The sequence below is a fragment of the Ostrea edulis genome, chromosome 5 (assembly GCF_947568905.1).
Source record: "Ostrea edulis chromosome 5, xbOstEdul1.1, whole genome shotgun sequence".
Taxonomy (NCBI): domain Eukaryota; kingdom Metazoa; phylum Mollusca; class Bivalvia; order Ostreida; family Ostreidae; genus Ostrea; species Ostrea edulis.
This window is the reverse complement of record NC_079168.1, coordinates 5,546,665-5,573,118: the sequence shown is the minus strand read 5'-3', so window position 1 is coordinate 5,573,118 and position 26,454 is coordinate 5,546,665. Positions and strand designations below refer to the sequence as shown.

Below are 26,454 nucleotides of genomic sequence, written 5' to 3'. Positions count from 1 at the left end.
TCATTTATGAAAAGGACACATAACATTTTAAAATGGAAATGGGCCTTTAGCCAGGCCTGCACACAATGAGCCTAACTTGGAGGAAATTAGAGAAGAAGGCAAATGACAGAGAGCAGTGGAGGAAACTAGTCCTTGCCCTATGTGCCTCCAGGTGCAACAAGGACGAGGTAGGTAGGTACACAATGATAAAAAAATATAATTAACATTAGATTTTTACTTGTTTAAACTTGAGAGATTAGGAATCCCCCCTCCCACATTTTGACAAGCCCTATAATATATATTCCAATGAAAATATAGTCTACAGTTTAAATCATTCTATAATAATAAAAGATACACTAAAATATGGCTACTATGAACATGCTTATACATGTAATGAATTCTCACAACAAAGTGATTTTCATTCCCTTTAATGCTAAAACATTAACAAAATTGTTGGATATTAAAGGTTCACGGTTTTTGAAAAACATATTTTTCATTTCTGATGCTAAACATTAAAAATATAACTGATTTAAAGGGACTGATTCACGATTTTCCCCAAACTTTTATTTTTCACTTTTAATGATCAAAATCTACTGTCTAATCTGTTTAAAAGATTTCACATAAAAATAAGGTTATACATTATCACAGAAGCTCATTTTATAGAGTTCATTATTTGTTTTGTAAACAAAGATTGCAGTATGTTATTGTTTACGAAATTTTCAAAAGATATGGATATCGATCCAAGTTTATTATAATTTTCACATTTCAAGCATTTTTCGGGTAAAATGTGTCATCTAAAAGTTAAAATGTGCAACTATGCAAAATTAAGATGCTTTATATTACAAAATTGATGTTTCACTTGTTTGTTTGTATACATAAAAAGACTCGAGTCTTTGTTTACATAACACATATTTAAGGCTAAAATATAGCTTTTATTCTTGCATTCAGAAGGTCAAAATTTTGGTTATCAACATTAAATGAGATATACTTTTAATATTTAACATAAGAAATAAAAAATATTTTGTTCAAAAATCGTGATCCAGTCCCTTTAATAATGACAGCCTAATTATATTAAAGCATCTTAATTTTACATAGTCACAAATTTTAACTTTTAGATGATACATTTTACCCAAAGAATGCTTGAAATGTGAAAGACATAATAAACTTAGATCAATATCCATTTCTTTTGAAATTTCGTAAACAATAACAAATTCATCCCCAGCACTTCCTATAAGCTGTTTTACTGTATCAATGTTATTTTAAACATTATTTCAATGAGGAGGAAATTTTGAAGTCACATATTTGAGATTTCATGCCAATCTCTGTTACATTTCAAATCTGATGTATCATTGCATGCAGGTCTAGCTAAAAAGGCCTGATTTCCAATTAATAACTAAAAAAAAACCAAGACGCCCATGGGTCACAGCACTCACCTGAGTCATCTTGACTTTGCTGTTGTTCAGCTGTTGTGATTTTCAAAACATATTTTTCCAATCTTTATTACCATGAATTTTTTTTAAAGGGCTCCAACATAACTCAACATGAATTCACACAACATGGGGATGCTGTGACACGAGTACTAACATAACCTTGGTGTTCTGGGAGAAGGTCAATGTCACATAGATCATGGCATGAAATGAAAGGCCTTGTGATAAGAAATATATATACAATGAAAATATAAAAGTTCTACCTTAAACAGTTCAGGAGATATTGATTAGGTCAGATTTTCAAAAGGTCATACTCTAAGGTTAAGATCGCAAAGTCAAACACTGTGTATCACAAGGCCTTGCCATTAAGAAGTAATAAACAAAATATGACAGCCCTTCCTTCAATAGTTCTGGAGATATCCAATGCAGGGTTTGACATTTACTTTTTTGAGCACTAGACCAGTCGGGCTACTTCAAATGATTTTTACTAGACCTGATTTTATATCCACTAGCCCTGACCAACTTTCCAGAAAAAAACTGATAGTTTCTCCACATTCAAATACTTCATTTAAATGACAAACGTTAAGTTTGAACCAAAACGTATTTAATTGTCTCAAAAATATCTAAGTATCGTCATTCAATTTGATTTTCAAACACGTTTTCTGTTTCTTTAAATTCTACCCACCACGGATATTCTTTAGTCTATTTAGTATAAAATGACCTCAACCAGCTTTTTATTTAATTTATATTTCATAAGCCCTGCTTTGTTTCTTCCTAACCTTTTCTTTTTTTCTCCTGGGACATCTTTCCTTGAGGACGAGAAGTCGTATTTAAATATAGAGACATTAAATTCCCGCACATATGTCAACACCGATAAATAGCTGTTTACGACGTAATTTATTAACTTGATAAACACTTTATTATAGTCAATTCAAATGAACTGTTTAAAATTAACATCGAGTAGATGTCGTAAAACACCGACCGCGACATATTTATTAGAACTAAAAAATAGAGATTATTCCATCACACGGTTCAAGATTGCTTGCAAACTCTTTACAGTTATATAATTCCAATGTTATTTATTACAATTGTTTTGATTGGGCAAATATAAATCTAAACCAGAATTTACACATCAATAAACCCCAAAACGCTATGTATACATACGCGCTTGAAAACAAACAACATAGTGCGGGGAAAGTATTCAAATCATTGAAGTTGACAATGCAGGGAACGAATTGGAATTATAAGAATCAAACATTCTTTTTGAAGAATTTATCGATGTGTAAACTCTGGACATTTTACTCACAAACTTAACATAAAAGTGCTTCGCACTTTTATTCAGTTTGTGAGTAAAATGTCCACAGTTTACACATCGATAAATTCTTCAAAAAGAATGTTTAGTCCTATATTTCTTTTAGTTAAGAATAGAATATCTTAAAGTAAAGTTTCTTGTTATTTTTTTAACACGACCAGTCGGACTAGTAAATCGACATTTTACCCGACCGGACCTAAAATTTAGTAGACTCGGTTGGTCGGACGTGCCTTAGTGTCAAACCCTGCAATGGGTTACATTTTTTAAAAGTAAGTCAAACTTCAAAGTCACAAGGTCAAAGATCATGGTATAAAACGAAAGGACTTGCAGAAATCTGTCTACAAAATATGAAAGTATTACCTTAAATAGTTTGGGAGATACAGGTATTAAAAAGGTTAGGTTTTCTAAAAGTAGGTCAAACTTCAAGGTCATTGAATAGGTAAGTTTTTTTGGAAAGGTCATACTCCAAGGTGAAGGTCAAACACCATGGTATCATATGAAAGGTCTTACCAAAAAGAATCTATAAACACAGGATAGTCCTATCTACATGTAATATATAAACTACATCGAAGTTCAGGATCTACATGTATTTACATGTACATGTAATAGATTGCATTTTCTTAAAAGTAAAGTGAAACTCCAATGTCACAAGGTTAAAAACTTTCATAAGAAATAAAAGGTCATGTCGCAGGGAATGCGCATATGAAATAATATGAAAGTCCTATCACTTACCACTCCAAAGTTATGAGCAAGGTTAAGTTTTCGGGCAGACAGAAAGGACAAAACATATATCACCAGGGCATAACAGATACTTAATTCACACAACTTGGAAAATTTGCATTTGGATTTGATATAGCATGGCCCTGCTATTTTTGAAAAGAGTTTGTTTTAATCAATTTCAGATTAGAATAGGTCCTCAGTACCTCTTGCTTGTCACATCAGGTGACTAAATGGGGAAGTCCTCTGGATGAGACTGCAGAAACCAAAGTCCCATGTCATAGCAGGTGTGGCACGATTAAGATCCCTCCCTACTCAATGGCCATACGCACCAAACATAGGCCTAAATTTTGCAGCCCATCACTGGCAATGGTGACGTCTCCATATGAATGAAAAATTCTTGAGCGGGACGTTAAACAATATACAACCAACTGTATATTCCCATGTATATATAACTTTTATCCCCTATTGTGGCTCCACCCTAACCCTGAGGACCATGATTTGAACAAACTTTAATCAACTTTACATTGTATGTCAGGAAGCTTTCATGTAAATTTCTGCTTTTCTGGCACAGTGTTTCTTGAGAAGATTTTCCCTACATATCCACAAGTAAAACATTTAATGTTTTAGTCTAATGTTATCCCAACCTGCCCCCGAGGGCCATGATTTGAATAAACTTATTAAATCTACATGCTATTGGGGACACTTTCATGTTCATTTTTTACTTTTCTGACCTAGTAGTTCTTGAGACAATTTCTAAATGATATCACACTCTATTTTTGCCTTTTCTTGATTATCTCCCTTTTGAAGGGGCATGACCCTTCATTTGAACAAACTTAAATCCCCTTCACCCTAGGATGATTTGTGCCAAGTTCGATTGGAATTGGCCATATGTTCTGAAGAAGTTGATATGTGAAAATTTGACAGTTGGATGGACAGACAAAAGGTGAGCAGAAAACCTTTCTTGAGCTTTCAGCCACTGGAGGCCCACAGGCCTTATTGGTCACCTGAGTATTAGTTATATGTATCACAAATCCACAGACCTTATCGGTCATCTGAATATTAGTTAAATGAATTTCTACGACAAAGGGTTGTAAAAGACATAATACAGCACTCCCCCCCCCCCCCCTACCCATTGGTACCGGTATCCATTCAATTGGGAAAAATAGTGTCAAAATCGAACAAATTGGGAATTTTCTACCAATGTATCGGCAAATGATTTCAACTAAAAGAAAAAATAAAATAAAGAACAAAACAATTTTTTACGCTAATATTTGCTGTTGTGAGACATCAGGAATCATCGTAGGTTCGTTCTAAAATCATCGTAACTCTACAACATGCGCACTGCCATGATCACTGGTACTGGTACCAGTACCCATTCAATTGGGAAAAATAGTGTCAAAATCTTAACAAATTGGGAATTTTCTACCAACTAATGTATCGGCAAATGATTTCAACTAGGTAAATTACAATGTCTATTTTTCGGCAAGTGAATTGGGAATTTTTAGTCTCAAAATTGGGAAAAAATCAACGGTTTTTGGCATTGGGAATGGTACCATTTATCGGTACCAGTTATACAAGGGGGAAAAAACAACGCTGTAATAATCTTCCTACTCTCTGTGCATCTAAGCTAAATTTCTAATATTCCAACAGACAGCAGCAGTATAAAACAAGATGTGTTTTTAAAACACAAATGCCCCCGAAAGTGCCCATACTTTCACAAAATGATTTCAATATAAATTACAATACGTAAGTTTAGAGATGCATCTGTCTGAGTTATTTCCCTTTAGAGAATTCTTGTAGTACGCAGTAAGTGAGTGCCATGGTGGTCTAGAGATAGAGTGTTTGCCTCGCATGCGAAAGTTGGGGTTTGAATCCCGGCCATGACAGACCTAAGTCATTAAAACAGGTAGTGACAGTTCCATCGCCAAATGCTCGGCATCAGGAGTTAATGTCACGGGTCCTCAAAGATGACCTACAAATGGATGTCCCGAGTCACAGTAGGTGTGGCACGCTAAAAGAACCCTCACTGTTCAATGGCCATAAGCGCCGAGCATAGGCCTAAATTTGAAGCCCTTTACCGGTAATGGTGATGTCTCCATATGAGTGAAAAATTCTCGAGAGGGATGTTAAACAATATTTAATCAATCAATACACAGTAAGTGTGAAACAATTTGTTTACATGCAGGAGTTGGACAAATACCCATTACTGCATTAGTGAATGTGCTCAGCAAGTTTTTCATAAGCAGTTTCATTACCTGAATTCAACTGATGCACAAACTTGTTGAAGGTTATGATCACTTTATGATTATCATAGTTTATTCTAATGGTCTGTTGGGGGCGGCCGAAATAACAGGCCCCTTTCCAAATGATAAAAGCAGGTGTTTTCCAATTTTTGCTTTAAAATTCCAAAGTAATGAAAACAAATCAAAGCAGGGTGCTAGCAATCTCCTGAACCAGGCCCACAGCTAGATTACAATTTTTGCTTATTATAATAATAAGAATTGTTAAGTAAAACCAATTTTTTTTTTGCCTCTTGCTTATCTAATTGAGGTAAGCTTTGACCAAATTGAAAGTAAGATGAAACATTTCCCCCTATTTACAGAAAATGTCACTATTTCCCCCCAATATTGGAAAGGCTCAGGCCCCTGTAGAGATACAAGAAGCCTGTATATGAATAGGGAGAGGGATTGTCCAATAAAAAAAACCCCAAAACAAATGAGTTGAGAGATAAAACTAATGCAAGACATAAATCAGTATTCATGAGATGGAGCTGAAACAGTTGCTTTGAATGAATTAACTGTCACTCATTACACCCTCTACAGTCGGACGGTGAGTACTATTCTGAAAGCATTATTATAAAGTCTTAATTGCATTTCAAATTCTACTTACATTTGACCTACAACTCGAATCTGTGTGGAACCTTGTAAAATTATCTTCATTGTGACTAGGCAGTTCTTTAAGAAAGTCAGCCTGTGCAGTATAAAAATAAGTTCACATATATCTGTAGCTGTGCAATAGAGAGAATTCGAACGGTAGTAAAAAATAATTTTGCAACCCCATGATCAATACTTTTATAAATACTATAACAGATACATACAATATAGTCTATAATTTATGAATTATTTCATTTAACTTAAATAACATGCCTGATATAACATGGTATCAAGAACTTTTATAAAGGTGTCAATAGAATGACGTTTTTTATCCATAGTGTTGTAAAATGTTTGAAATTTCATTCATATCATGGGTCCATGATATATTTGATTGATTAACAGAACTTTCTTAACATCAAATGCTCTAACAAGACGTGAAAAACGTTACGGGTACCTACCATCTTGATATTTTGACGTTAAAACGATATAAAATTTAAAACCAAGCTACAGAAACTTATCCGGAAATTTTCCGGAATAATTTATTTCGTTCATTGCCCGTGCCGGTGAAATATAAAACAACAAAATGTCGGACGATGAATGCATGTACGATGATGAGGAATATGACTTGGTAAATTCGCACTGGTTATGGGGAAATGGTCATTTAATTTTTTATAATGCAGGTTTAAGCATTCTAGTCTAAATGATTTGAGAGTGATTTGATAACATGTACCGATTAACTACTACAGTCAATGCACAGGGTGACAGGGGCTCGTCACGAAATTTTTGTCTTATTAAAATTTGACGAATTCTATAAGTATAGAATAGAGAGGGTCAATGGCATTCCACGGGACCTGTCTCAATCACAGTCAATGCTTAGCCTGGTAAACTTTTTAGAACATTTGGCACATTATGTAGATCTACTATGATATGTACATGTTAGTAAATGAAGTATGAATCATATATGCACTGTATATAAACTATTGCAAAACATTCTTATATTTCGGGCGTCTTATCATTTATTGTTTGGCTGCTGTCTATTGCAGTCTCTTGAAGGAAAATTTGAAGCATATTGAAATTTCAATGCCTTCTAACAGTAACAGTATTGACATTTTTAACTCGGGTTGACAATGGTTTTTGTGGTTGACAGTCCAACAGGTTGGGAACACTTCCCCTCTAGCGAGATCTTCTCATTAAAACCCGATTATCCCTCTTTATCGAGAAAGTAAGCATTACCATAAACAGGTGTTTTAATGTCTTGATTGAAAATAATGGCAAATTCCGTGCAATGCTGAATAAGTGCGACACATACTCAACATGATGTGCATTGTCTAGAGCTATAGAGTTGACTACACGTTGCTACGTAAGAGGGAAGCAATCTGAAATCCAATGCACACCGTTAGTGTTTTTGTTTTGATTTATATATATGCATTAGTATCGGACATTTAGCACTTTTTCTTTGTTTCGAGTGAAACTCAAAGAGATGTACTCCTCAAGTGTTTTTCTCTGTAGTATGCCATAATGGGATATATTTACACTCGTTAAAGAGGGATTTTCTCAATATCGGGGAAGTGTTCTTATAACCTGTCCAATGTCACCCTCATCCTACTTGCAAGAATATTTATATCCATAATATTGGTCAACTGGTATGTAATAATGAAATGTGATGTCTCTGTTTACATGAATACTCTAATTCAACATGTAATAATTAAACAGGTCCAGTCCAAAGACTATTTCTACCTACGTAGCTACTTATAGCTACCTAGGTATTTAAACCTACTCCAGGTAGGTATTTAAACCTACTCCAGGTAGCTATTTTTACCTACTTTTTCCTTTACTTGCATTTTGTGGCCAAACGCAGGAACTGGGACAATATGGTGTGTACCAAATTTCTTGATTCACTTACACTGACGATGAATACCACAAAAATATTGGGCAAAAAATGATTACTTTTTAACCTTTCAAATTTGCATCAATAACTACACCAAGTTCCATTTTCTAGGAGCTTAGGATCAAAGTTACATGATAAGAAGTCTAGATTGTCTTACAAATCTTTATTAATTTTAAAGTTTCCCTTCATGCATTTTTACATTAAAGGTTCTTGGGGTGAATTTTCATGCATTTCCTCCACATTCTCCACCCTAGTAAAGTATTCAAATTTACACTCCGGATTTTGCCGTGCACATGCACAACATGATGCATAAAACGACTGACCTGTTTAAAAGATGCCCCTTAATTATTATTTATATTTTCAAAAACAGGTAAAAGTAGGTAGAAGTAGCTACTTTTAGTAGGTTTGAATACCTAGGTAGCTATTAATAGCTACGTAAGTAGAAATATTCTTTGGACTGGACCTGTTAAATGTCTATGTTTACATGTGTGTTTGGATTTAGCACATAATAATTAAATGTCTAAGTACAAGAGTACTTGAATTCACCATGTAATAAATAAAGGGTTGTGTTTACAGGAGTCCTTGGATTTACCATGTAATAATAGATAAACTGACTTTGTTTACAGGAGTACTCGGAGGAAAGTAACTCTGAGCCAGATGTTGACCTAGAAAATCAGTACTACAATTCTAAAGCCCTCAAAGAAGATGACCCAAGGGGTGCCCTGGAAAGTTTTCAGAAGGTGAATATTTTATTTTAGGTCAAATGAGCTGAACAACATTATTATACAAGTTCCACATAAAACCCCAAACATTTGGTTCTTATTCTAAGTGAATCACAAATATTCTTGACCTCAGTGGGCTGTGTTTGCACACTAGTAACTTACTGTACTACATGAACTTTTAGAATACCTAGTTCTAGTAACTTACTGCACTACATAAACTATTAGAATACATAGTTCTGGTAACTTTTAGAATACCTAGTTCTAGTAACTTACTGCACTACATAAACTTTTAGAATACTTAGTTCTGGTAACTTTTAGAATACCTAGTTCTAGTAACTTACTGCACTACATAAACTTTTAGAATACTTAGTTCTAGTAACTTACTGCACTACATAAACTTTTAGAATACATAGTTCTATGAAATTCTGTAGATGCACTCATTTATTTAGTCAGTAAATTGGAAAGGCTTATCGAATATTGCTGTTTTACAGGTTTTAGAGTTTATTGATGTTTTACAAGCTTTAGATTTGTTTTAATATCAAATGATGTTGATTTACAGGTTTTAGAGTTTATTGTTGTTTTACAAGCTTTAGATTTGTTTATCAAATGATGTTGATTTACAGGTTTTAGAGTTTATTGATGTTTTACAAGCTTTAGATTTGTTTATCAAATGATGTTGATTTACAGGTTTTAGAGTTTATTGATGTTTTACAAGCTTTAGATTTGTTTATCAAATGATGATGTTTTACAGGTTTTAGAGTTTATTGATGTTTTACAAGCTTTAGATTTGTTTCATATCAAATGATGTTGATTTACAGGTTTTAGAGTTTATTGATGTTTTACAAGCTTTAGATTTGTTTATCAAATGATGTTGATTTAGAGTTTATTGATGTTTTACAAGCTTTAGATTTCTTTATCAAATGATGTTGATTTACAGGTTTTAGAGTTTATTGTTGTTTTACAAGCTTTAGATTTGTTTATCAAATGATGTTGATTTACAGGTTTTAGAGTTGGAAGGAAAAGATAAAGGAGAATGGGGCTTCAAGGCGCTCAAACAGATGATCAAAATCAACTTCAAATTGGTATGGACTTCATTTCTATTCATGTATTACGTTCAATATGTAGATATTCTGTTGGCTACAGGGAGAACCTACTTCTTTGTATGGCAAAGAAACCTTTACATGTGTTTTTATACACCTTCATTGTTTAATCCCAACTGCCACACAGAAGAAGACGTATAAATACCGGTGTTGGTGTGTCCAACTTGGCATTGTGGATGCAACTCCTCTGAAACCGCTCAACTGATTTTATTCAGATTTTGTAGGATTGTTTAATGTTAGTCACCATATGTAGTTGATCATATTGTGCTGCTATTTTGATTTGACAAATTTTACAGGAGTTATGGAACTTTGTTGAATTTGTACCATTGTACACTATTTGAACATGTTGTGGATTCAACTCATCAGATACTGCTCAATGGATTTTGTTCAAATCTTGCAGGATTGTTAGTCACCACATGCAGTTGATCATATTGCACCGTCATTTTGATTCGAAAAATTTAACAGGAGTTATGGGACTTTGTTGAATTTGTACATTCTTCACTATTTGAACACTTTGTGGACGCAACTCCTCAGAGACAGCTTTATGGATTTTGTTCAAATTTTGCAGGATTTTTAGTCACAAGATGTAGTTGATCATATTCCAATGCAATTTTGATTCTACAAATGTTACAGGAGTTATGGAACTTTTGTGCTTGAACTTTTTTTGGCAGCTCGGTGGGGGACATATAGCTACTGGTAGCAATCTTCTTCTGTATATAGAACTAATACAATAAAAAATCAACATTTTGACTGTTAAATCAAAATAGTTCTGAATTCCTATTGACTGGGATCAATCTGTTGACTGATTGCCCTATTTTCATTGGCTTCGCAGATCTTGTGATCCTTGTGTCTTCTGCTCGGCTTAGTTTACAAAAATAATTATGGCGAGGTTTGCAGATTTGACAGACCAGGAAGTTTAGTATTTATTGGAGCAAACGTGCAGAAAAACTAAAGATGTAATCAAAGTTGCAAGTAATATCTTCAAATAATATATCAGTGGAAAACTTCAGACAAATAGTGGTGAATTTCAGGATATTTCTGCAAAAGCATTAGGCCTGATTTTGAGGAATCGTACTGAAATAGAAATCAATATTTATCAATTGCTGTTCTTTATAAAATATGTCCTTATTGGTGAAAAACAGATGTTGTAGATTTTTTTTCCCCAATAAAACTCTTTGTGTTGCAATAAATTTCTGCAATCACTGTTTAAAAGTTCCAAGTCAACAATGCATGACATCAAGTAAAACAAACCTAGAAATTGAAGGTGTTTAAAAAAAATTTAGAGGCGGAGTCCTTGGAGAACAGCTGACCCTTGAACAGATGGGTTACTCTTAGACTGGGGCTTCGGGTAACAGATCTGTTCTTTGGTCAAGCAAACCAGCTGTTGTCCTTGGACTCTTTCATTAACTGTATGCTGTACACTGAATGGTGGATTGTTGTAGGGGGTTTCTCTATGTAAGTATAAATATATTGCTACATTGTTTGGTCTACCATTGTAGGGGAATTTCCCAGAGATGATGAAACGATACAAACAGTTATTAATGTACATCAAATCAGCTGTTACAAGGAACTACTCGGAGAAGTCCATCAACTCTATTCTGGATTACATCTCCACATCCAAACAGGTTTCTTACAAGTTTCAAAGTTTATTAAATCCCATGAATACCGAGACTGAAGCTGGTAAATTTAGGGAGTAGTCAGTAAATTTCAAGTCAGAAATGATATTATGGACTTCTAAAATTAGATCAATTTTATTCATTGTTTGTAATTTGTACCGTAAATTGCATTTTATTCACAAGAAAATTATATACTCATAAATTTATGAGACTAACCATGCTAGCCATTCGTGAAAATTTATTTCTCACAAAAGTGTTTCTACACTAGTATGCCTGTAAATTTAAAACAAAAGAAGTTTATATGTACTGCTAAACACAATGTTACATAGCAATTTGAGAGCAATGTATATCACGAAGCTCACTACTGGTGTGGTATATGATTAAGTGATTGCAGTATACACTATTAAAAACCCATTAATTGAATGGTGTGGTTTATCATTCAGTAATTTTTGATATCCCAACAGATGGAACTTCTGCAAAATTTTTATGAAACAACACTAGATGCCCTCAAGGAAGCCAAAAATGAGAGACTGTGGTTTAAAACCAACACCAAGCTGGGCAAGCTGTACTTCGACCGGGGCGACTACCAGAAACTACAGAAGATCCTCAAACAGTTACATCAGTCCTGTCAGGTACCCATACAATACTCAGACATCATTCCTGTCAGGTACCCATACAATACTCAGACATCAGTCCTGTCAGGTACCCATACAATACTCAGACTCAGACATCAGCCCTGTCAGGTACCCATACAATACTCAGACATCAGTCCTGTCAGGTACTCATACAATACTCAGACATCAGTCCTGTCAGGTACTCATACAATACTCAGACATCAGTCCTGTCAGGTACTCATACAATACTCAGACATCAGTCCTGTCAGGTACCCATACAATACTCAGACATCAGTCCTGTCAGGTACTCATACAATACTCAGACATCAGTCCTGTCAGGTACTCATACAATACTCAGACTCAGACATCAGTCCTGTCAGGTACTCATACAATACTCAGACTCAGACATCAGCCCTGTCAGGTACCCATACAATACTCAGACATCAGCACTGTCAGGTACCCATACAATACTCAGACATCAGCCCTGTCAGGTACTCATACAATACTCAGATATCAGTCCTGTCAGGTACCCATACAATACTCAGACATCAGTCCTGTCAGGTACCCATACAATACTCAGACTCAGACATCAGTCCTGTCAGGTACTCATACAATACTCAGACATCAGTCCTGTCAGGTACTCATACAATACTCAGACATCAGTCCTGTCAGGTACCCATACAATACTCAGACTCAGACATCAGTCCTGTCAGGTACTCATACAATACTCAGACATCAGTCCTGTCAGGTACCCATACAATACTCAGACTCAGACATCAGCCCTGTCAGGTACTCATACAATACTCAGACATCAGTCCTGTCAGGTACCCATACAATACTCAGACATCAGTCCTGTCAGGTACCCATACAATACTCAGACATCAGTCCTGTCAGGTACTCATACAATACTCAGACATCAGTCCTGTCAGGTACTCATACAACACTCAGACTCAGACATCAGTCCTGTCAGGTACCCATACAATACTCAGACATCAGTCCTGTCAGGTACCCATACAATACTCAGACATCAGTCCTGTCAGGTACTCATACAATACTCAGACTCAGACATCAGTCCTGTCAGGTACCCATACAATACTCAGACATCAGTCCTGTCAGGTACTCATACAATACTCAGACTCAGACATCAGTCCTGTCAGGTACCCATACAATACTCAGACATCAGTCCTGTCAGGTACCCATACAATACTCAGACTCAGACATCAGTCCTGTCAGGTACCCATACAATACTCAGACAGTTACATCAGTCAGATACCCAAATAACCTGTAGGTGGTGTTCTCCACTGTAAATATGGGAGATGTGAATTAGACGAATATCAAAGGGCACCCATGCAGAGATTCTAATTTCATCTTGCAAGTATATTTGTCCAGAAAATGCAGTACAGAATGGCTGATCCACTGAAGACTGTTTTCACACCTTTAATGTTAATGAGACCAAGTCCTTAAATGTTCTGTCAATTGAATCAGATACTTTACTTTAGCCAGAGTTGTAAATTAAGTGTAAACTGATACATGTACTCTACGTCAGCTTGAGTTGTAAATTAAGTGTAAACATACATCAGCCTGAGTTGTAAATTAAGTGTAAACTTACTTCAGTCTGAGTTGTAAATTAAGTGTAAACTTACATCAGCCTGAGTTGTAAATTAAGTGTAAACTTGCATCTGCCTAAGTTGTAAATTAAGTGTAAACTTACTTCAGTCTGAGTTGTAAATTAAGTGTAAACATACATCAGCCTGAGTTTTAAATTAAGTGTAAACTTGCATCAGCCTGAGTTGTAAATTAAGTGTAAACTTGCATCTGCCTAAGTTGTAAATTAAGTGTAAACTTACTTCAGTCTGAGTTGTAGATTAAGTGTAAACTTACATCAGCCTGTTGTAAATTAAATGTAAACTTACATCAGCCTGAGTTGTAAATTAAGTGTAAACTTACATCAGCCTAAGTTGTAAATTAAGTGTAAACTTACATCAGCCTGAGTTGTAAATTAAGTGTAAACTTACATCAGCCTGAGTTGTAAATTAAGTGTAAACTTACTTCAGTCTGAGTTGTAAATTAAGTGTAAACTTACATCAGCCTGAGTTGTAAATTAAGTTTAAACTTACATCAACCTGAGTTGTAAATTAAGTGTAAACTTACATCAGCCTGAGTTGTAAATTAAGTGTAAACTTACATCAACCTGAGTTGTAAATTAAGTGTAAACTTACATCAGTCTGAGTTGTAAATTAAGTGTAAACCGATACTTTACTTCAGCCAGCAAGGCTGTCACTCTCCTTAAAGTTAGACAAAATATCAAACCCATTCCCAACGTCAAAAAGTGACCTATTTTCCCAATTTTTAGCTCTTCTGAGCCGAAGGCTCAAAGAGCTAATGCTATGGCCATTTGTGAGGTGTGCGGTGTGCGTAAACTTTTTAGAAAAAGGGCTATAACTCAAGAACCCCTTGGCCAATTTTTTTCAAATTTGTTACAGGGTATCATTGGCCCAAGGGCTTTCATACATACTTAATAGAGGGATGTGACCCTTTAACAAGGGGAGATAATCAGGAAAATACAAACAAAAGTAGTGGTTGCTAAAAAATCTTCTTCTCAAGAACCACTGGGCAGATTATCACCAAACTTACACATAAGGATGAGGATATGTTGTAGATTAAAAATTGTTCAAGGCATTACCCTGGGGCAAAGGGCGTGGTCTCAAGGTCACTTCAAAGTTGACCTAAATTTATATTTCCTTAAATCTTTGATATTTTAGTCATTATAAGGACTAGGATCATCAAATTTTGACAGTTGATGCATCTAAGGACCTTGTGTCAAGTTGTCTCAAAAGTAGGTCACGGTGACCTACTTTTTGAATTTTGCAGGTATTTATTTTAAAATTAATTTTGATGCATATATTGGACACTTTGAAGCCTATGATCATCAAAACTTGTCAGTTGGTGGATCATGGGACCTTGAAATGCCTCAACTGAAAAATAGGTCACCGTGACCTACTTTCTGAACTTTATGGCTTATCATTTATAGATATATTTTAAGTTGTTATTTCAAATACCGAGAGGTTTAGAATCATCAAATCTTGTAAGTTGATGCATCTTGAGGCCTTGAAACATATTTATAAAAAAGTAGGTCACAGTGACCTACTTTTTGAATTTTGCAGATATTCAAATTTCACATTTTCAATTTTAGATGCATATTTTGGGCACTGTAAAACCTAGGATCATCAAACTTTGTCAGTTGATGCGTCTTCAGTCTTCGGTTTGTGTCGACCAAAAAGTAGGTCACCGTGACCTACTTTTGGTATTTGACAGCTAAATTACACTATTTCAGACACTATTTGACCTACAATCATCAAACTTTGTCAGTTGATGCATCTTGAGTCTTCGGAGTGTATCGACCAAAAAGTAGGTCACTGTGACCTACTTTTGGCATTTGACAGTTATATTTATATATTTCAGTCACTAATTGACCTACAATCATCAAACTTTGACAGTTGATGCATCTTGAGTCTACGGAGTGTGTCGACCAAAAAGTAGGTCACCTTGACCTACTTTTGGAATTGGACGGCTATATTTATATATTTCAGATACTATTTGACCTACAGTCATCAAACTTTGTCAGTTGATGGGTCTTGCATGTTCGAAGGGTTTCGACCAAAAAGTAGGTCACCTTGACCTACTTTTGGAATTGGACGGCTATATTTATATATTTCAGATACTATTTGACCTACAGTCATCAAACTTTGTCAGTTGATGGGTCTTGCATGTTCGGAGTTCGCTGACCAAAAAGTAGGCCACCATGACCTACGATTGGAATTTGACAGCTATATTTCAATATTCAGATACTAATTGGCTTAAAATCATCAAACTTTGTCAGTTGATATTTCTTGGGTTCTCAAAATGTGTAAACCAAAAAGTAGGTCACATTGACCTACTTTTTTTGAATTCTTAGGATTTAACTAAAGATTTAGAATACTAAGAGGCTAAGAATAGAAATGGTGGGGTTGTACAATTTATCAGAAGAGCGATTCTAGGCCCTTGGGCCTCTTGTTTGAGAATATTTCCCAGATGCATTTGAAAATTGTAAATATACTGTACTCTGTATACTGGCAGAGAAAAAAATATCAATATATAGAAACAAGAGCTAAAGAAATATATGTGTAGATGTTAAAAATGGGTTTTTGTTATTCTTTTCTTTTAAGATTGTTTTGGATGGAAAAGACAGTAAACTCAATTTTCCCAATTTATCCAACAAAAACAAAAAACCCAAACAAAAATTAAACAATATTACAAATTAAAGGGGACCCAGTTCTTGTATCAAAAACTGCTGTGACGGCCCTGGCCAGAGATGTAAACTCGTGTTGGCTTGCCGAGCTGTCTTTCATTTACATGAAAAACAAATAATTATCATTTTCTATTACTGCATCTTTTATCAGTTGTTTTATCAATTATCTTCCTAGATCTTTAAATTAGTGTTTGGAAACTGAAACGTATGGGTGACATAAGATGTATGAGTGTGTCCTCACTGTTTTGTAGACTGATGATGGTGAAGACGATCTGAAGAAAGGTACACAACTGCTGGAAATATACGCACTGGAAATTCAGATGTACACAGCCCAGAAAAACAACAAAAAACTAAAGGTAGGAATTCAAATCTTCAGGTCTATATTCTTTGTTACAAAGTTTCAACTTCTGCTAAATTGCAATTGTTGTTTTAAATTTCGCTTCCTTAAGAATATAGTTCATTCTTATGCATTTTAACTAAAGTATGATGTAATTTCTTTGACATTTTGATTATTCCTGTGACATTTCGTTTTCAGGAAATATGACATAAAGTTATACTTTACATATTTATTATTTTTACATCATTTGGTGTTTTTTTTTAAATTTCTAATTATTACAATACTACATTGAATAGGGCTGTATGGTGCACCGAAAATTTCGGTGCACCGCGATTCATACCATTCGATTCGATGCACCGATTACCAATTCCGGATTTCGGTTCGGTTCGGTTTAGATTTTACTTACACCAAAACAACAAATATGGCGTCCGAGTGATGTTGAAAACATGTGGATTTTTATGCAACAGAGATTTAAATCACTACTGTGATGAGAGTTAGCATTTTCACCACTCATATACCAACAGAATATGGTCCGTAAGATCATTGCAGTTTATCTTTACATGACATATAGCATTTCTGTCAGTGGTGGAATGAAATCAACATCGTAGGTAATGAAACAGATTTGACAGTTAATATGAGAGAAGTAAATCAATAAAGGAGAGATTTTCAAAGACTCTCAATTGATAGAATTATTGAATTTTTGCATATCAATGAAAGCAATATCATATACATTTTAGATTCACTATAGATTTGTTTAATAATCCAAAACTTATGTAGCACATTGATATAACAAATTTTGATAGACTGTCAGTGTTTTCTTTTTTCTATCAAAGTTATAAAATGTCATTATGAATAGATATGATGTTTACAAATGACGACATATAGTTATATAACTTGAATAAAGTAAAATCAAATATGCTACTCATTAAAATTGTTAATTTTTGTGGTGTCATTAGATAAATTGGACCTAACATGAACCGAATCGAAAATAACCGAACCGTGCTGTTCTGAATCGAAACCGAACCGAATCGAGCTAACCCTGAATCGTCCCAGCCCTAACATTGAAATATAATTCAAACTCAGTCTTCTTGGTAATTGTCACTTTAATGACACTGTGGTTGTTTCAATCACTTATAGATCACATGGATGGTAGTTGTACACTTTGGGTCCTGTTGGAATTTTGGGTCCACTTGGAATTTTGGGTCCACTTGGAATTTGACTCCCTGTCTCCACAGGTTCTCACTCCATTTCTCCTTGATTTCTTTATAACTAATTGTTTAAGGAATCTATAAAATCAAGACTTAGTGGCACATTTTCAAATATACATATTGTTATCTTACATTGTACCTCAACCTAATGCGCATGTGTACAGTACCCGCAACGTTATTCTTGACATGATAAACGATAGAACACGATACACGCACGATAGGATAGGATACACGCACGATATGATAGGATACACGCACGATACGATAGGATACACGGTAAACCTGATAAACGCAAAACCTGATAAACGATCTTCACGATAGACCTGATAAACGCAAAACACGATAAACGGAAAACCTGATAGAAATGTTGTAAATCTAGAAACAAATTAGACAGAACGAAAGTTTGATACGTACAAAATAATTACATTATGTTGATAATAATATTGAAGGATTTCAATACTCAATATATACCTAAAGCATATAATTTATTTATCCACGGTTGTACGTTTATTTATTTTTAAAAAAAATTCTATTTATGTTTTTTTTTATGTCATTACAGCTAAAATCTGGAAGCTAAACTATATACGGTATTGAATTCATTATTTGATATCTATATGAATTTTCTCAGCCGATGATTCTAAAACGTATATTGTCACTTTGATTGTTTAATATATGAATCATACAGGGAGTGATTGATTTTTGTCTTGCTTAACGTCTCGCTCGAGAATATTTCACTCATATGGAGACGTAACCATGACTGGTGAAGAGCTTTTAAATTCAGACTTATGCTCGGCAATTACGGCCATTGAGCAGTGAGGGTTTTTTAACGTGCCACACCTACCGTCTGTTTTTAAGGTAATCTCCGAGGACCCGTGGCATTCACACTTGATGCCGAGCGTTTAGCAATTAAACAGGGAATTAACAAAATGTAATATAATGTAGTGATATCATGCTTCAATAGCTCTCTTATTCTAATGTCTATTATCTTGGAAATCAAATAAAACCAAGTAATATTTTGTGTGTAGCAAAGAGGGGGGTTATTTTGCATCAAGCTCTGAGTTCACCGCTCATTCAACAACTACAATTATTTTCATAATGACCGCTTTAAATACAATCCACTGCACTACACCATATGCTCATATGTTAGATATTTCTACACTATGAGTGATAATTGATAGTCATAAGTAATTGGAACATATTTATATGAATTGATATTTTGTTAACAAAATTAAATAAACTATTAATAACATACACAAAACCCGGCTTTATTTAAAGTCGCAATTTTAGAAACGCTTTAAAATGTTTGTGTTTAGCATGTAAACAATCTCAAATAATAATCAAAACCAGCATAAATTTCCAGTATCTACACATACGACTATTGGTATATGTGTACATGTACAAATAAAAAACAAAACGATGATCGCTGAATCGTGCCCAATTGGGCAGAACTGTGGGAGATGCAATATACCCTTGCACTCTTTTAAAACTTAATCTTCTAAATGTGGGAAATACAATGTCCCTGAGAATGTTTACTGTCAAAACACGGGTGATACACAAAATCAGATAGATAAGAACGCGCACAAGTTCAGTAGTTGGTATATAAGTTGAATACAGGTGAACAAAATCGGAAGAAAAAGAACAATTATTATAATATATGTAATAAACAATGTAATTTACTGATTTTTCCTTTCAGATCGGAACTTCCTATTTCTCTGTTAGGGCTGTTCCAGAAATGATCAAATGGGGGGGTCGGGCGGCAAATGGTATTTTTTTGTGTGGGTGGTCGTATTTTTTCATATTTTATTTGGTCCATGGTTGGACTGTTAAAAAAATATTTATTATGGGTAGTGGGTAGTTTCTATTGTTTTATTTTGTGCCACGTGGGTGTTGAGTTTTCAGAATATTTTTATTGTCGCTCTTGTCGTGTTGATTACAAAACTTCGGAGGGAAAATTGAAAACGTGCTTTCGAAATGCTGCTTTCGAAATCGGAAATCGGAAGTAACATAGAACTATTCGAGTTGTCGCTCTTTGCAGCGCATAACTTTCCATTACGGCACTCTTCAAATTAGAGGCGCGTTTAGTAGGGTCCCTTTGGACGTGATGGCGGCGAACTCTGTTCTGTAGATTATTACAGTTTACAGTGCATCGATTTAGGGAATATTTTGAAACCAATACGTATTCCGTTTTCTAATAAAAATAGGCAAACCTTAGTTGATTTATACGAGGGTACTGATGCGTTATATTTATCAGTTGGTGTGATGGTGATATAGAGGCCTCTGGGCGCGGGCTCCATTAGAAGACGAACGATTCGTGGAAAAACATATCCATACCCATTTCATGATAATAGCATCGTTTGGACTCCCAATCTTTCCAACATTCCCGCCATAGATGCCTTTGATTGTTGATGTGACATCGTTTCTTCAGAACTACTGTGATACAATGTCGCACAGGCATTATCGCGTCATTGACTAGAATGTTTGTCCCGAAAACCTCGCGAGATTTGTGCCGTTTTCATTTTTAAAAATATTTTTGTGGTGGGTCTAGTTAGTTTTTTTTTTAATTAGATGGGTCATTGTAAAATGAGTTTATTAATTTGAAGGGTCATGGGGTAATTTTTTATTTTTTTTTTATGGGTGCTTGGTATATACAAAAGATGCCTCCCGACCCCCCCATGTATTTATTTCTGGAATAGCCCTAGGTGTTAATTACAAATAATTGTTTCTAGACAAGGAAATGTTTATGAACTCCAGATGAAGGAGCTTTCAGTTTTACTGTCTTCGGTTTGCTCGGCAAACCACTGACAACTTTCCAGACTACTTAGAATGAAATTGTGATAAATTTTCACCCTCTCTGGACAGACATATAGCTCTTTTTCTGCCTTAAAATCAACAGCTTTATGTTCTCTTTCAAATATACTGTCTTTCCTCAATTCCTAAAAATAGCTTCTTTAGCAAAACGAATAAAGCTTTCGGAAAGTATCTTACTTTTTTATTAGATTTAATATACGATCCCGATAGTTTCTGAAGCTACACGATAAACGATTTTCACGATAAACGGAAAACCTGATACTCGCAAAATACGATACACGATAGACCTGATAAACGCAAAACACGATAGAAAATGGAAAACCTGATACACGATAGGATAGGATACATGCACGATACGATAGGATACACGCACGATAGAGCCCGATAGGAATGTCAAGAATAACGTTGCGGGTACTGTGCGCATCACTACTGCACAGTACATTTTTGTACTACAAACATGATACACAGTAAATACTCATATAAGTACTTTTTACTTTACTCGTTACACCATATACTCAATGCTCAGTGCATACATATACTTGTACGTGTACTTTACTTAGTATACAATATATATACTGATGTACGATAATTGACAAGCTTAGCTTGTAGACACTGCACAGACCACAGTATATGCTGGATTGATTTGATTAATTGATTTTATAATGTTTAACGTTCCTCTCAAGAATTTATCACTCATATTGCGACGTCACCATTGCTGGTGAAGGCTGCAAAATTTAAGCCTATGCTTGTTGCTTACGGTCTTTGAGCAGGGAGGGATCTTTATCGTGACACACCTGCTGTGACCCGGGACCTCGGTTTTTGCGGTCTCATCCGAAGAATCCACCCCATTTAGTCGCCTCTTATGACTAGCAAGGGGGTACTGAGGACCTATTCTAACCTGGATTCCCATATGCCTGGATTGATTTGATACTTCACATGTATGTTTGTTAGTGATAAAGAAAGAATCGTATTGATTTTGGAGTCCAAAGTCAAGGTTGCCATGGGACTTCATAGAAAAAAATTGTAAACACTTTATTCTGGCCATACTTTTTGCTCGATTGATTTGATACTTTATATGTAGCTGTGTTATCAAGAGAGAAAGAAAGCAGCTACTGATTGTGAGATACATGTATCATAATTATTGTGTATTTTTAAATAGTGAGATATCGTAATTATTGTGTTTTAATTTCAGACTTTGTATGAACAGTCTCTCCACATAAAATCTGCGATCCCCCACCCGCTGATCATGGGAGTCATCAGAGGTAAGATTAAAACATCAGTGGTACAATTCAAAACAACATCACACAGGTAAGACTAAATCACACAGGTAAAACTACATCACACAGGTAAGGTTACATCATCACAGGTAAAACTACATCACACAGGTAAAACAACTTCACACAGGTAAAACTACATCACACAGGTAAAACTACATCACACAGTAAGACTACATCACACAGGTAAAACTACATCACACAGGTAAAACTACATCACACAGGTACAACTGCATCACACAGGTAAAACTACATCACACAGGTAAGACTACATCACACAGGTAAAACTACATCACACAGGTAAGACTACATCACACAGGTAAAACTACATCACACAGTAAGACTACATCACACAGGTAAAACTACATCACACAGGTAAAACTACATCACACAGGTAAGGCTACATCCCACAGGTAAAACTACATCACACAGGTAAGGTTACATCATCACAGGTAAGACTACATCATCACAGGTAATGTTACATGAAGGTTGCATCAAGGTGGTTCACTTCATCTTGTTTCTCATATCAGCACTATATCATTTGATTATGAAGTTGAAAGATATAATGATATGTTAAATAGGCAGAAATGTGCAATTTTGTATTTTAAAAAACATGATTTTCAAGTATTTGTATTTGTGTTTAGTTGAATGAAATGATGGTACACACACACACATATATATATACTTGCAGTGTATGTTGATAGAGTATTACTCTGTCTAAAAGATTCATCGAGTCTAAACATATGTGACAAATATCATAGTGGGTAATGTGTAAATTTCCATAACATGAGCTTTATCGTCTTGATTTTGTCAATGTAAGAGTTGTCATTCTTTGTAGTATGTTGTTTATACGTAGAGGCCCTTTGTTAATCCCGATAAAAAATTAGTAATTTCACAAGACCTCGTCATTTTGATCACATAATGTCGTTCCTGTTAGTTGGCTTTCTAAATGTATTGTTATCATAAATATAAGATTCTAAGAAATAAAGTTAGTGTAAAAGTGTGTTGTACAAAGAAGTTATTCTGTTTTAGAATGTGGAGGGAAAATGCACTTAAGAGAAGGGGAGTATGAGAAAGCACACACTGATTTCTTCGAAGCTTTTAAGAATTATGATGAATCAGGAAGTCCTAGGTAAATATGTTGGTGTGCAGAAAAGTGTGCTTATAACCTGCTTAAAACAAATTCATGCTTATTTGTGTGTTATCTATTCCCCTAGGAGTGGAAAATAACAAAAATTTTATTGGATATAATGAAGTTTGGATATTACAAACTGTCTTTCGCTGGCCCTGGAGGTTGACTATAACTGTTTTAATTGTATTTGTATTTAAGAATTATGATCATCTTGATATCTCAGATATTACCAAGTAGTTTTGATGTCTTTAGATTTTTTATGCTATTAAATGATCATATCTTGTTCGAAAAGCCAAAGAAATAGTAACCTACGTATATTCACAGTGATAATAGAGATGATTTGAATGATCAACAATTTAATTATTAGTAAATAAATGACCATTACAAAGGAATTGAAATTGAGATGTATTATTTAGAAAGGCTGGTATGTTGAGTCTTTGAGTAAATATTTTTGGGGTTTTCTTTTCAGGAGGACAACTTGTCTGAAATACTTGGTGCTTGCCAACATGTTAATGAAGTCAGGAATTAATCCGTTCGATTCTCAAGAGACAAAGCCCTACAAAAATGACCCAGAAATCTTAGCTATGACAAATTTAGTCAGGTAGCCATTCTTTTCTGCATTTTACATGTTATCGAATGGAAGTACACACATACACTAGGAAAGGAAAGAATGTGGTCTGTGATATATATCTGTTTACTTTTTGTTTCAGTTCCTATCAAAATAATGATATTAATGAATTTGAGAAAATCCTGAAAACAAATAGACGGAATATCATGGAAGATCCCTTTATAAGGGAACATATTGAAGGCAAGTTTTTGCAGTGTATGATAACTTATATGTAGTATTGAAAATAAATTGAAATTATTAGTAGGTGATTTGACATCAAAAATAAACTTATATTTGAACTGTGATATTTACTGAATTAACAGATTTACTGAGAAAAATTAGAACACAGGTGCTGAATGAATTGTGATAATTACTGAATTAACAGATTTACTGAGAAATATTAGAACACAGGTGCTGAATAAATTGTGATATTTACTGAATTAACAGATTTACTGAGAAACATCAGAACACAGGTGCTGATTAAACTGATCAAGCCGTACACCAGAATTCACATCCCCTTCATTTCTAAGGTAAGTGTCCTACGCACTGATTGTGTTGTGTATTGTCAGAAACACTAAACGCTGGAGTCTTGTCAGATTTCCTAGAATATCCAGTTTTATGGATTGTTTGGAGACCCTCAAGATCAACTAAAAGTAAGTCTTGTTTGTAACGAAGAACAGCTTTCCACTAAATATGTATCATCAGACAGGGTTGCAAGTAAGCTCAATAACATGAGTAGACATGTGGGCTACTGAATTTGTCAGGCAGAAGCCCGCACTTTGATGAAGCAATTCAAGAATTTAAAGAATTAAAAATATATGTGTTGTTTATTCAATTTTACACTTTTAACAAAATGTTGCCCGTTTTCCTTCCAGTTTTCTTTGTGATTTTTTGTTGGGGTTTTCTACCCACAGTATGTAGAATGCTACGTCTCAAATCACCTGTCATTTTGATGTCTGTATCTGACCCTGATCTATATGGTTGTCATTGTCAGATAAGCGTTTATATGCTATATGTTTTTATTAGGAAAATGAAAGTGAATGCAAAAGAGAAAAACAGATATGATTTGAAATGAATAATTAAAAATAAATCTGTTCACCAAGTGGGCAAGACAGATTACAATTTTTGATTACCCAGTAAACATGATAGCATTGGCAATCAGGTGAATGCTTATTTGCAACTCTGACATTTTTTAACAACTCCATCATTTGTCCATAGAAATTTGATATTCACAAATATTTTAAATTTGTGTTCCCTCAATTCAAGCTTTCAGTCCACACTAAATTTTGACTGATGATCTTTCTTTCATTAGGAACTGAATATTGACCCTACAGAAGTGGAAAATCTTCTAGTTTCTTGTATCCTTGATAGGTAAGTGTTCATCCATGTCCAAGTTCTCATGCACTATATACAAGTGAATTTTCCTCATGTTATTACTGTCAAGATGCATTGGGAAACTTAATTGATTTCATTTTAAGTTCACTGGAAGATATATTTTGCTTCATTGTAAATTTGTAAACATTTTGATGTAAGTTTATACTTGTATTCATCCAGTTTTTGTCTTAAGGAATGTCCATCTGATTTTATAGTGCTATTCATGGCCGGATTGACCAGGTGAATCAGGTGTTGGAACTGGACAGAGAGAACACAGGAACAGCCAGGTATAATGCAATGGACAAATGGACAGCCCACCTACAAAGCCTCCACCTGGCTGTGGTCAACAAAACAACGTGATCTTGTCCAGTGATGTACATCAAATATACCATTTAAAGTAACAACAAAACTAAGTGATCTTGTCCAGAGATGTACATCAAGTATAACATTTGAATTTACAACAAAATGATGTGATCCTCCACTGTAATTTTACCTCAAATACTGTACGTGTAGTTATTTTAGCGAGATTCAAATTTTGGCAGTGAAGTAAGAGTGCTTATTTATGGTTGCACTATGATATGATAATCTCTATTAATCTATTAATAAACGCAGAACAAGCACTAAATCATGATTAGGCCAAATAGTGCACCAGCTCCTACTGTGCCCAATTTTGAATACGCAATAATAAGTACACTTAATAGCATACAGCATTCATTTTTACAACAAGTGCTCCGGTTTTACCTTGTTTCAATTAAAACATAATCCTGTTAACTATTTTACTCCCCATCTCTAAAAGTCTTAACAGCGAGATTTTTGACGTAAATCTTGTATTTATTTAAAAATATTTCACAACCTTTCTACAACTCTGTGTATCCCAATTACTCAGTGACTGGACTATTGTACAATGTAATACTAGTAAATATAGATCAAATATGTACCTGTATTAGAAAATAATATGAGTTACATAAAATTGTAGTGAATGAGGAGTTGAAACGCTAAGACCATGAGATGGTCACCAGGAGCACATTTGGTCGTTTTGTTTTGTAGTTGTGTGATTGAAATGTATGTGTTTGTACAATTGTATTGTCTGTGTGCACTTGTACAATTAAAAGAGACAATTTTTGTTCGTTCCTGTAATGCATATGAATGAGATGAATAAAACAAATCATGCTGCA

The 26,454-nt window shown here is 34.6% G+C and overlaps 2 protein-coding genes across 2 annotated transcripts in view; one reads left to right on the top strand and one right to left on the bottom strand.

The window, feature by feature from the left end:
* LOC125650248 (DET1- and DDB1-associated protein 1-like) overlaps positions 1-6,847 on the bottom strand; it is a 16,788-nt gene extending 9,941 nt beyond the window's left edge. Inside the window, exons 1-2 of the mRNA XM_048878370.2 lie at positions 6,770-6,847; positions 6,328-6,408 (exon numbers count right to left, since the gene is read on the bottom strand). Of these exons, the coding sequence (XP_048734327.1) occupies positions 6,328-6,408; positions 6,770-6,772 (84 nt within the window). The 5' untranslated portion in view covers positions 6,773-6,847. The remainder of the gene's footprint in view (positions 1-6,327; positions 6,409-6,769) is intronic.
* Positions 6,843-26,454, top strand: LOC125650249 (COP9 signalosome complex subunit 2). Its single transcript, XM_048878371.2, has 13 exons — positions 6,843-6,939; positions 8,826-8,939; positions 9,923-10,003; positions 11,521-11,646; positions 12,102-12,269; positions 16,791-16,895; positions 22,085-22,154; positions 23,199-23,298; positions 23,768-23,899; positions 24,009-24,106; positions 24,353-24,435; positions 25,218-25,276; positions 25,495-26,454. Exons 1-13 carry the CDS (start codon positions 6,895-6,897, stop codon positions 25,637-25,639), a joined length of 1,326 nt encoding a protein of 441 aa, XP_048734328.1. The 5' UTR covers positions 6,843-6,894; the 3' UTR covers positions 25,640-26,454.

Bases quoted from the DNA above. Each gene is read 5' to 3' on its own strand.
- LOC125650249 (XM_048878371.2), top strand. From the start codon at position 6,895: ATGTCGGACGATGAATGCATGTACGATGATGAGGAATATGACTTG. The intron at 22,155-23,198 runs GTAAGATTAAAA...ATTCTGTTTTAG, and splicing joins GATCATGGGAGTCATCAGAG to AATGTGGAGGGAAAATGCAC. The intron at 24,107-24,352 runs GCAAGTTTTTGC...CTGAATTAACAG, and splicing joins TATAAGGGAACATATTGAAG to ATTTACTGAGAAACATCAGA.